Source organism: Myxocyprinus asiaticus, chromosome 2, assembly GCF_019703515.2.
Source record: "Myxocyprinus asiaticus isolate MX2 ecotype Aquarium Trade chromosome 2, UBuf_Myxa_2, whole genome shotgun sequence".
Taxonomy (NCBI): domain Eukaryota; kingdom Metazoa; phylum Chordata; class Actinopteri; order Cypriniformes; family Catostomidae; genus Myxocyprinus; species Myxocyprinus asiaticus.
In genome coordinates, this window is record NC_059345.1 from 42,259,014 (window position 1) to 42,271,085 (window position 12,072).

The 12,072-nt window shown below is 38.4% G+C and overlaps 1 protein-coding gene across 1 annotated transcript; it reads right to left on the reverse strand.

Moving 5' to 3' along the window:
* Positions 1-248: 248 nt before the first annotated feature.
* Positions 249-7,190, reverse strand: LOC127451818 (zinc finger protein 883-like). The gene is made up of 3 exons (XM_051716779.1): positions 6,665-7,190; positions 6,385-6,576; positions 249-2,614 (listed from the first exon to the last, which is right to left on the reverse strand). The coding sequence occupies exons 1-3, from the start codon at positions 6,723-6,725 to the stop codon at positions 1,368-1,370; spliced, it is 1,500 nt and encodes a 499-aa protein (XP_051572739.1). The 5' UTR covers positions 6,726-7,190; the 3' UTR covers positions 249-1,367.
* Between the last annotated feature and the right edge of the window lie 4,882 nt (positions 7,191-12,072).

A 12,072-nucleotide genomic window follows, 5' to 3' on the forward strand; every position in this document is an offset into this window, starting at 1 on the left:
CACTTTCACTTTCTTCTTCTTTTGTTTTTGGTGAATTGCATTCTTTGTGCATATTGCCACTTACTGGGCAGGGAGGAGAATTTATGGTAAAAACAGACTTAAATATTGATTTGTTTCTTACACCTATCATATTGCTTCTGAAGATATGGATTTAACCACTGGAGTCGTATAGATTACTTTTATGCAACCTTTATATGCATTTTGGAGCTATAAACCATTCACTTGCATTGTATGGACCTACAGTGCTGCGGTATTCTTCTAAAAATCTTCAACTGTGTTCAGCAGAAGAAAGAAAGAAGAAAGAAAGTCATACACATCTGGGATGGCATCAGGGCAAGTAAATGAAAGAATTTTCATTTTTGGGTGAACTATCCCTTTAAGTCTCTTTGGGAAAAACAATCTCTGTCAAGAAAATGTAATTAAGGCAGTAATTAAAACAAATATACATATACACCAAAAATATCGTTGTTTTCGTTAATACAATAAAACATGATCTCTTCAGAATATAAATGATACATACACAGAAAAAAATTATTATTTAATTGATTTTCCATTCAAATATTTAACTACAAGCATATACAAATTAGTCCCACCTGCATGAAAACCCTCAAAGTCTATGACCAATTCTTGTTTAAAGAACAAAGAATAACCCTAGACAGATGAATGAATGATGAATAAGGTACATGATTCCTTAACATCCTCCAAAAGTTTCATTATGTGGAGAGTGTAAGACACCAGCAAGATTAAAAACATTAGTAATCTGTATTTTCACACTGGTGTCTTACAACCAAAATATATAATTTATAGCATATGCAATTTTAGCATGAAGCTAAAATGTTAAAACTGTGCTCAATGTGATTTCAACACTAAAATAATTCAGTATAAAAGTACTGTTCAAAAGTCTTAGTTACATTAAATGTTTCACAAAAACATTTGTCTTAAGGTGGTTATTTTAATCTTCTGCTTTAGTGTGTCAGTAGGAAACAACAATTTTAGATTTCAAAATTCCTTTAACAAATAGAATAGAATAAATGTAGAACAAGATGGTCTGGCCCCCACATGGATGGTATGGGATTACTTGAAGAGACAGAAGCAACTGAGACAGCTTAAATACATCTGTGGCAAGTTCTCCAAGATGCTTGGAACAACCCATCTGTCAACAACATTGAAAAACTGTGTGCAAGTGTACCTAGGAGAATTGGTGCTGTTTTAAAGGCATAGGGTGGTCACACCAAATACTGATTTTTTTTATTTTTTTATTTGTTTATATGTTTCCTGCACTTTGTATGAAGTTATTTGATCAATTAAAATTATTCATGCCATCAAATTTTTCACAACTGCCTAAAACTTTTGCACAAATAATTTATTTATTTGTGGTGCACTCTCTGGTGTGTTATCAGACTTCTCTTGTCTTTAAAGGTCTTCCCACACTCCGGGCAAGGGAAGGGCCTCTCTCCTGTGTGAGTGCGCTCATGCACTTTGAGTTGTGACGTCTGTTTAAAGCCCATTCCGCAGAAGGAGCAGGGGTATGGCTTTTCTCCTGTATGCACTCTCTGATGTAGTCTAAGCTCTGCAGCCCTGCGGAAGCTCTTGCCACACTCAGAGCAATGATGAGGTCTTGCTTCACTGTGGATATTCAGGTGCGTTTTCAGGTCATATGTCCGGCGAAAGCTCTTTCCACATTCTGTACAAGAATAGGGCCTCTCATCAGAGTGAGCACGCTGGTGATTCTTTAGTAAATATAATTGTGTGAAGGCCTTTCCACACTCAGAGCACTGATGGCGCTTCTCACTTCTGTGGCATTGCTGGTGTTCTTTAAGTTGACAGAAAGCTCTGAAAGTTTCACTACACACGCTACACCGGAATGGTGTCTCTACTGATTGAGGTGGCTCATGCTCTTTTAGTCTTCTGCTGTCAGTGAATGTCTTTCTGCATACAGTGCATCTATGAGTTTTTTCTCCAGTGTGAATGCGTTGATGTGCAATCAAATTTGCATGTCCCTTGAAGCGCTTCTCACATACGGAGCATGTGTAAGGCCTCTCTCCTGAATGAACACGTTGGTGAACCTTGAGTCCACCCAGCTGACAGAATTTCTTCCCGCACTCTTTGCACTCATAAGGTTTTTCACCAGTGTGAGTTCGTACATGAACTCGCAATGCCCCAGCCGTAGTAAAGCCCTTCCAGCATTGTGTGCATAGGTAAGGTTTCTCTCCAGTATGAACTCTTCTGTGTGCCTGTAGTTCTGAAAGTTGGTAGAAACCCTTTTGACACTCAGGGCAGTGATGCATTTTTTCATTTTTATGAAGTTTCCGGTGATTAGAAAAAGATCCTGTTTGAGCAAAACTCTTACCACATTCAGAGCAGTGATACGGTTTTTCTCCTGTGTGAACACGCAGATGCACTTTAAGTTCGCCGGATGTGACGAAGCTCTTGCTGCATTCAGGACAAACATGAGACCTTACTCCTGAATGAACAAGTTGATGTCTTTTAAAGTGAACTGAGGTTTGGAAGCTTTGTCCACATTTAAAGCAATGGTGACGTGACCTATCAGACCGGACTCCTATTTGTGCTCTCGTTCTTGAACAACTCTTTTTCCTTTTACCAATTTGAGTTTCTAAGGAGAAAAAATAAACACAATGAGAATGAGTATGTAGCATGCTGCCTTTTAAAATACAGATTAAATCAACTGAAATAATAGTTCATCCAAAAATGATAATTCTCTCATCATTTACTTATTCTTATGCTGTCTCAAACTCGTTTGACTTTCTTTCTTCTGCAGAGCACAAACGAAGATTTTGTGAGAGATATACGTTTTTTGACCATCAAATGCAGTTCGATGGGTTCCAAACTTTCAAGCTTCATAAAGTACAGGCAGCATAAAGGTAATCCATATGACTTGAGTGGTTTAATCCATGTCAATTGACTTAGTTTGGACAAAAACACATCATATAGCCTCCAAAAAAATCTTTGTTTGTGCTCTGCAGAAGAATGAAAGTCATACAAGAGACTACATAAGAGTGAGTTAATGATGAGAGAATTAGCATTTTCGGTGAATTATTATTATTATTCCTTTAAAAACTGTGACAAAAACTGTTCAAATGATTCATTTGTTTCTAATCTGATGGTTTATGATCAATATTGCAGTATTTCCCCTGCTAACTTATGAGCGCCGCTGCTGAAATTGAACATTGTCCATTAATATTCTTGATGCAACGTAATGCTTGCTAGCCTCAGTCATCTGCATGCTTCCTATACTGTGCACAGTAGTGATGTTTTGAACTAATTTTTTAAATAAACAAATCTAAATCGAAACACCTCCGTACACTGACTCATATTTCTGGTTCACTGACGTCTCTCCCTTCTGAAGCCAATGAGCTCTATTTTGAAGCACGAGACTGCTTTGATGGACTGACTATAGTGCGAGTCAGTAGCTTTGGAGTGCGGGCTGTGAAGGAGCATATCATTTGTTTGACTCAATGAACGAATACACTCCTTTCACTAAACAAAATAGGATCAGGATCTGTTGACCGACTGAAGGAGAGGAGGATGTGTGTCGTTCATTTACTTTGTTAATCTTGTTCAATAAGGAGAGAAAGGGGCTGGATGAATTATGGTAAAAGTGACTGATGACTAGGCCTGTCGTGATTATTAAATAACCGTCTGATCACAGTAATTTGATCTAACCGTGGTTATTTGAGATAACTAAGATTATTGGGTATTCTAATTTTAATCACATTTTTATGCCCAAATAAGGGAATTTTAAGCGCATACAGTATACTGTATAAATGCCATGAATGGCACAATTGTGTGTCATTCAGTTGAACTCCAATTACGTCACTGAGATGTACTGTGGAAGTCAACCAGCTCCTGTACGGAAAAGCACATGAAGAGCTTCTCAAGCACTCTGATGCGCAAGCTTTCAGCAGAGGCTCATGCCAAACTCCCGCGAAAATATAAACGAACAAATATAAACTTTAATAGTGAACGCAAAGCGCTCTGGTTTCACTTTAAATGATCGTGTTATGGCAAATGTTTCTGGAGACTCACACTTTATTTCTGTGGAGTGATGAAATGATGAAACGAAATCTCAAAGGTTTTGCTTCATGAGAAACAAGGGCTCATGGGTTTAATCAGAGCATTAAAATAACGTGTGAGAGTGAAGAAATTAGGACAGAAATATTTTACTATTTAATAATATAATAAAATATTATAGAAATATAATAAAATATATATAAAAATATTTTTTTATAAAAATATATCATGTAAAATATATGGGTTCAAAAAACAAGTGTAAATGTAAAATTTACCAAAACTAAAGTTGACCAAATAGAGAGACATATGTTAAGTATTTAGGAATATTTTGATATTTAAAACATTATTGTTCATGTCATTAAAATGTTTTTAAAGCCTTAAAAGGAAATCACATATCCCTATTTTATTATTTGATTTATATATTTCAAGTTAAATATGTAAAAAATGTCTACTTAAGGTGTATAAAGCACACATCCAGAAAAAAAATCACACCTTAATAAATATGACAGTTTGTATGACAATTAATTGTGAAGGCCCTAAAGAGACAATTAATCGTCATAGCCCTAAAACAGACAATTACTCGTCATAATCGCAATTATTTGATTGACAGATAATTGTTAGCCAAATTTCAAAATCGTAACAGCCCTACTGATGACATTATAATGACATCAGGACATAATTAAATTACTTACAATTATTTTTGATTAATATTGTTGTCTTTTTGTATAGTCATCAGGGGCGCCAAAACTGGGGGTTGGGGGGCCGGGGGGCCTATGCCTACACTTCAACTGAACTTCGACTGACATAAAAATATGCGCACTTTTGGCCCACACATTAATAGTAGTATAGCATGGGAATTTAATGAAAAGGAGTGACTACTAGCCGCTTTAAGTCATTGCTTTCATGTTCTTGATAGATAATAATGATCAAGCTGATGTCTTGCTCAAACAATCAATAGGTCAGGCCTCAACAAATTTAAACAAGTAACAGGCACTTAAAAAACATAATTTATAAAGCATTGAAATCTTATTGAATCATTTGTTTTTAACCACTGCTTCTAAGCTTGCGTCACACTGGCAAAATCATGTAATTTTACCAGCAGGTGTCGGCAGTGTGTGGCATTTCAATAGCTCGAAACACCGAATCACATACCAAATTAATTGGTTCAATTGATTCAGAGTTCCATAAAACTTTAAGTTAGCCATTAGTGATGGGCTGTTCATGAATGATTCGTTCATTTTGAAGCCGTATACGCTCTGCATTGCACACACAGGACACAGAAATGATTAGTTCACCTCTCGAGTCTTCTGGTCCGAGTAGTTCGTTCTTTTGTCACGTGATAGCCGTATACGCTATGCGTTGCATTGCATTGTGACAAAAGAACGAACGACTCGGACCAGATGACTCGAGAGGTGAACTAATCATTTCTGTGTCCTGTGTGTGCAATGCAGAGCGTATACGGCTGTCACGTGACAAATGAACGAACGACTCAGACAAGAAGATTCCAGAGGTGAACTAATCTTTCTGTGTCTCGTAATTTGTCCTTGGCTGCATTATAATTTTTTCCTTATTGGGATTATAATCAAAGTTTGTGTAAGCAGACGTGTTGGGGGAGATTTGGCTATTGAAAATGTAACATTTTAATTTAATTCTGCTCAAATGAACGAAATGACTTGAATAAAGATTCGTTCATTTTGCTGAACGAGACTCAAAGATCCAAGTCAGTAAAATGATCCGATCTTCCCTTCACTATTAGCCATCATTACCTTAAACAGTATCACAGCTAGCTCAGAGGAATTACTTTAACCCTTAAATCTTCAAGTCTCACAATGTTGAATGCAATATGCTGATTTAAAACCGTATAAAACACAGGGCATATTGCGCTTGTGTAACGTGCTTGAATGCAGACACAAACAATAAAAGACTGTCAAATGATTTAATAGACACGTAAAAAAGAGGGACCCATACAAAAGAACACGCAGTTGAACCAACAGTGTTCCAGAAGTATTCGAAATCGAAGACAGCGGCCTCATGAAAGGTATTTGTGGACTGTGAATATATTGGTATATAGCCAGATCTCTCTCTGTGCCGGTGCGGAGGCAGATTTGAATCTCTTTCGTTAGATTACTTACAGCATTCGAACTGTGTATGTTGATAAATAACTAGTCAGTCACTGTGATATTGACAATCTTGGAAGCTGGTCTGGTATAAATAATAATATCCACTCTTAAGAAATACTGACCACATCCCTTAAAGCTGACTTCCCTGCACTCATTTTAGCAGCTAGTTGTAGATACACACAAAATGTGATGTTGTTCACTATGGTAGCCTCCATATAAGCATTTTCACTACCTTTCTCTGGGACTCCAGACTTGTCCTGTACCATATGCGTGATTCTTGTTTCATGGAGGAATGAATCCTGGTTGGCTGGAGACATGTCAGAGGCTTCCTTAACTTCATCATCTTTATTCAACTCCACACAAATACCAAACACAGTGGGTGAAGATGGGCTTGGATTTTGCTCCTCTTCCTTTAACTTAATCACTAGATAAATGAACATGTTATATGAACATATATTTATGCAATAACATAATAATAACATAATAACACTTGGACAAGATGTATTACTCACAGTGCTCTTGGCGTCCAGATGTGTTTGTTAGTATCTCGATTGCCTCCAGAAGATACTCCATGTCAGGTTTTACCGTTCATCGGCTAATAACATATATTAACCGAGTCTCAAGCAGGTGGAAACATCTATTGACTGCGGTCTGAAAAGCGCCAGTCTCTATGCGTTAACGTTAATCGCTAATACAGTAACTAGCCAACATAAAACGCAAGCCCTGAATTACTGTGAAACTGATCGTGCTCAGAGAGTTCAGTAGCATGACATTTACATACGAGCATATTGTATTGTAGTAACATGACATTTCTCAATCAGCTCCAGCCATAGCACATCTGCTACGACACTGAAGAAGCTAATGCAAAAAAAAAAAAAAAAAAAAAAAAAAAAAAACTTCAGGCGTTAAAACCAACAGAGAACAGAACAGCACGATATCCACTAATGTCGAGTTGCCCTCGTTAATCTTGAATGTGTAATAACATTAACTTCCTACTTCCGCATTACGGGGTTTTCAGGTTTCTTGTAACCACTGCGTTGTTTCAGGTGAAGTGACACAAACAGTTGCATATGTCGTATTACATACTATCCTAATCAGACATATGCATTCTGTCATTATTTGTTTCCACTTAGAAAGTGATAGGGGTTGTTTTAAGAAATTATTTTAATTAAACAGATATTTTAAACACTGAAATTGTTCATCAATCGGATAATGTAAAAACGACTCACTGTAAAATGACATTGCGTGTGCTAAATGAAAATTATTTTATTTATAATCTGTTTATACTTCTCGGAACTGTGAACTAATCAAATATTTAAAATCACTAAGGCAAGAGTGCCAAAGATTTAATCTTAAAATAATAATAATAAACTGTCTTTAAACTAAATATATATATATATATATATATATATATATATATATATATATATATATATATATATATATATATATATATATATATAGGTGCATCTCAATAAATTAGAATGTCATGGAAAAGTTCATTTATTTCAGTAATTCAACTCAAATTGTGAAACTCATGTATTAAATAAATTCAATGCACACAGACTGAAGTAGTTTAAGTCTTTGGTTCTTTTAATTGTGATGATTTTGGCTCACATTTAACAAAAACCCACCAATTCACTATCTCAAAAAATTAGAATACATCATAAGACCAATAAAAAAAACATTTTTAGTGAATTGTTAGCCTTCTGGAAAGTATGTTAATTTACTGTATATGTACTCAATACTTGGTAGGGGCTCCTTTTGCTTTAATTACTGCCTCAATTCGGCGTGGCATGGAGGTGATCAGTTTGTGGCACTGCTGAGGTGGTATGGAAGCCCAGGTTTCTTTGACAGTGGCCTTCAGCTCATCTGCATTTTTTGGTCTCTTGTTTCTCATTTTCCTCTTGACAATACCCCACAGATTCTCTATGGGGTTCAGGTCTGGTGAGTTTGCTGGCCAGTCAAGCACACCAACACCATGGCCATTTAACCAACTTTTGGTGCTTTTGGCAGTGTGGGCAGGTGCCAAATCCTGCTGGAAAATGAAATCAGCATCTTTAAAAAGCTGGTCAGCAGAAGGAAGCATGAAGTGCTCCAAAATTTCTTGGTAAACGGGTGCAGTGACTTTGGTTTTCAAAAAACACAATGGACCAACACCAGCAGATGACATTGCACCCCAAATCATCACAGACTGTGGAAACTTAACACTGGACTTCAAGCAACTTGGGCTATGAGCTTCTCCACCCTTCCTCCAGACTCTAGGACCTTGGTTTCCAAATGAAATACAAAACTTGCTCTCATCTGAAAAGAGGACTTTGGACCACTGGCAACAGTCCAGTTCTTCTTCTCCTTAGCCCAGGTAAGACGCCTCTGACGTTGTCTGTGGTTCAGGAGTGGCTTAACAAGAGGAATACGACAACTGTAGCCAAATTCCTTGACACGTCTGTGTGTGGTGGCTCTTGATGCCTTGACCCCAGCCTCAGTCCATTCCTTGTGAAGTTCACCCAAATTCTTGAATCGATTTTGCTTGACAATCCTCATAAGGCTGCGGTTCTCTCGGTTGGTTGTGCATCTTTTTCTTCCACACTTTTTCCTTCCACTCAACTTTCTGTTAACATGCTTGGATACAGCACTCTGTGAACAGCCAGCTTCTTTGGCAATGAATGTTTGTGGCTTACCCTCCTTGTGAAGGGTGTCAATGATTGTCTTCTGGACAACTGTCAGATCAGCAGTCTTCCCCATGATTGTGTAGCCTAGTGAACCAAACTGAGAGACCATTTTGAAGGCTCAGGAAACCTTTGCAGGTGTTTTGAGTTGATCAGCTGATTGGCATGTCACCATATTCTAATTTGTTGAGATAGTGAATTGGTGGGTTTTTGTTAAATGTGAGCCAAAATCATCACAATTAAAATAACCAAAGACTTAAACTACTTCAGTCTGTGTGCACTGAATTTATTTAATACACGAGTTTCACAATTTGAGTTGAATTACTGAAATAAATGAACTTTTCCGCGACATTCTAACTTATTGAGATGCACCTGTATATATATATATATTGTAGGAACACCAATGATGGTGCAATGTATCTAAATTCGTACCCATTTTGTGCTTAACCAGGTGGTGGCGGTGGTATATACTTCAATAAGAAAGGGATTGCTGTTGCACAAAAGAATAGGCTCGTTTGAAATGAGCAAGTTATGCGCAGAACCGATCACCGTTGATCAGCGACAGGTGCATGAAATCGGTAGACTTGCTGTGATATCATGGTGACGTATGCCACAAAAGTCTCGTGAGAGAGGCGGCCGCAGGTGGATTTTACCAGCAAACTGCAAGCATGATGGGCAACGACTTGCTGACACACATCTTTATGCTTATTGGATTAAACAACCTTGATGTTTCGTTCTCTTCTAAAAAATGTTAGATTTTGTTATCTCTAATATCGTGTTTTAAGTGTATAAATTATATGTGAATATTCCCAACACTCTGACGATCCCTGTATGGGATATGCATTTTTATCATATTTCTGAAATATCTAAAATACGTGTCTTTATTAAACTAAAACTAAAAATTTAATAACAGGTACATTGAGTGTTTTGTTCATCATATTTATTTTCATTTTAAAATAACAGAAATTTAATTCTATCCACTTTATCAGCAAGAGCGCATGAACGTGAATCCCGCGATATCTGCCTTGATGTCGAAGGTGTCTGATCCACTATGAGAAGTGAAAATAGTCCGACTTGACGTCTACTCTCGTCTTCTTTCAAGGCGAGGCGTTTAGCATCTCAAACGAGCTGTCAAGTCGGACTATTCTCACTTTTAATTTAATTTTTGTTGCTTTAAAATGAAAATGAATATGATGAACAAAACACTCAATGTACCTGTAAGTGGCGGCTGGCCAATAGAGGGCATTCAGGCAGACGAGACGACTGACATTTCCACCCACTGCCAGCTGGTGCTTGTGCTACGCTACACTGATGCCAACAGTAACATCCAAGAGCGTTTTTTTTTTTAGTTCATTACCATCCAGAATGCAACCGCCGACACCACCGCTACAGCGCTTCTGGACAGACTAAGCACCATACTCCCAAATGGACAAAAGGCCAAACTTATTACCCAAGCTTATGACGGGAGTCACCGGCGGAGTGCAACGTAAGATAATGGATGTCTATGAAAGTGCTCACTACGTCCACTGCTATATGCATTAGCTGAACCTCATCATGCAGCAGGCAACATCACACATCCCCAGGATCTGCACTTTTTTTCTGACCTTGGTGGATTATCTGCCTTCTCCAGGTCACCCAAGCGAATCACCGTGCTTGACCAAGTGGTTGCGCATAGACTCCCCAGAGTCTGTACAACACGCCGTAACTTCCACAGTCGCGCTGTAAACACTGTGTACGAGCACAAGGATGACCTCCTAAAATGTTTCCAGACCATCAGAGACTCTGGGAACTTTGATCCCACAGCTGTCAGAGGGCTTTGTGAGTATGCTTGAAGATGAGGCTTTCTGTTTTTTCCTGGCATTGTTCCACAAGATCATGCCAAATGTAGACATGCTGTTCAACCCGCTGCAGAAGAGAAACATTGACCCTGTCTGCATTAAAGCACTTGTCCAGAGGTTCACAGACAGCATGCTAAAGATCAGGTAAATAACTATATTTACTATTGGCTGATAAAGCTGTTGTTGTTAGAAAGATGTGTTGCTCACTTCCAGCAGTCTGTAAAAGCCTAAATGTGCCTTGCCATCAAAGTGAATGATTGTCATAGAGAACATCACTTTATTTTTTATTTATTAACTTTATTTTTTGGACCAGGGTCTCCATTACCTCTCTGTGTGGGGACAGTGCATCTGACCAGCAGCACCAGCCCATAAAGTGACGGAGGATGCTGGGACCAGGAGAACAACAGAGGCTGACTTACCACAGCTGACTTCGGTCGAATTATGCAGCAGGCTGTCTGCAATTTAAATTTGCATTCATATTTTTGTTCACTCTGTAGATTCCAGGTTTATGACAGAGCAGTCACATGCAGCATGATGATTTTTTTGTCATCCACACACATAGGAAAGGAATTCAGTGTATTAGGCATCCTCACATGTAACAGAAAATAGGTGGTTTATTTATTGACATGCCCCTGTAGACCTTGTTTGTTGAGGAAACCAATAGCAAGTTAAAATCATCAGAAGTACACATACTGTAAAGTGCAATTAAGAATACTGCTGTTAAAACCTTAGTAATCATATAATTGACTTGGACATAGGCATGTGTTCAGTCAGAATCACTTTCATCAAAATAGCTTTATTGGACTCAAGATGGCGCCGAGTATGGCTGCTGCGTTGCGAGCTCCGACACAACATTGCAGTTTTTTTGTTTGTTTTGTTCACAATTCTTATGTTTTTTGTCTTGGATGTTGTCTGCCTTATTGTCTACGACAGACAAACACTTTTGGACATTGGTTCTGCAATTGCACACCGTAAACCGGACCTCAAATTCCTCAATGCCGACCTGCTGTTTACAAACACGCCAGCGGAGCCCTTTGCTGGGCAGCCCAGCTGCGGAAACGCAGAAGGAAAAGGGAAAGGAGAGCCGGCATTCTCATCAGAGTAAGATGTCGCGCAAATCGACCCCCGCTACCCAGTATTCTACTGGCAAATGTTCAGTCTCTGGACAACAAGCTCTGTGAGCTGAGAGCGCGGATCTCTTTCCAACGAGAGACTAGGGACTGCTGCATTATCTGCCTTACGGAAACTTGGATGTCTGCTGAGATTCCATATTCAGCCATCGAACCCGTGGGGTTCTCCGTGGACCGAGCGGACTGAGCGAAAGACCTCTCAGGTAAAAGCAGAGGTGGTGGTGTATGTTTTATGATCAACAAATCCTGGTGTGATCAGAGGAACGTACATTCTATCAAGTCT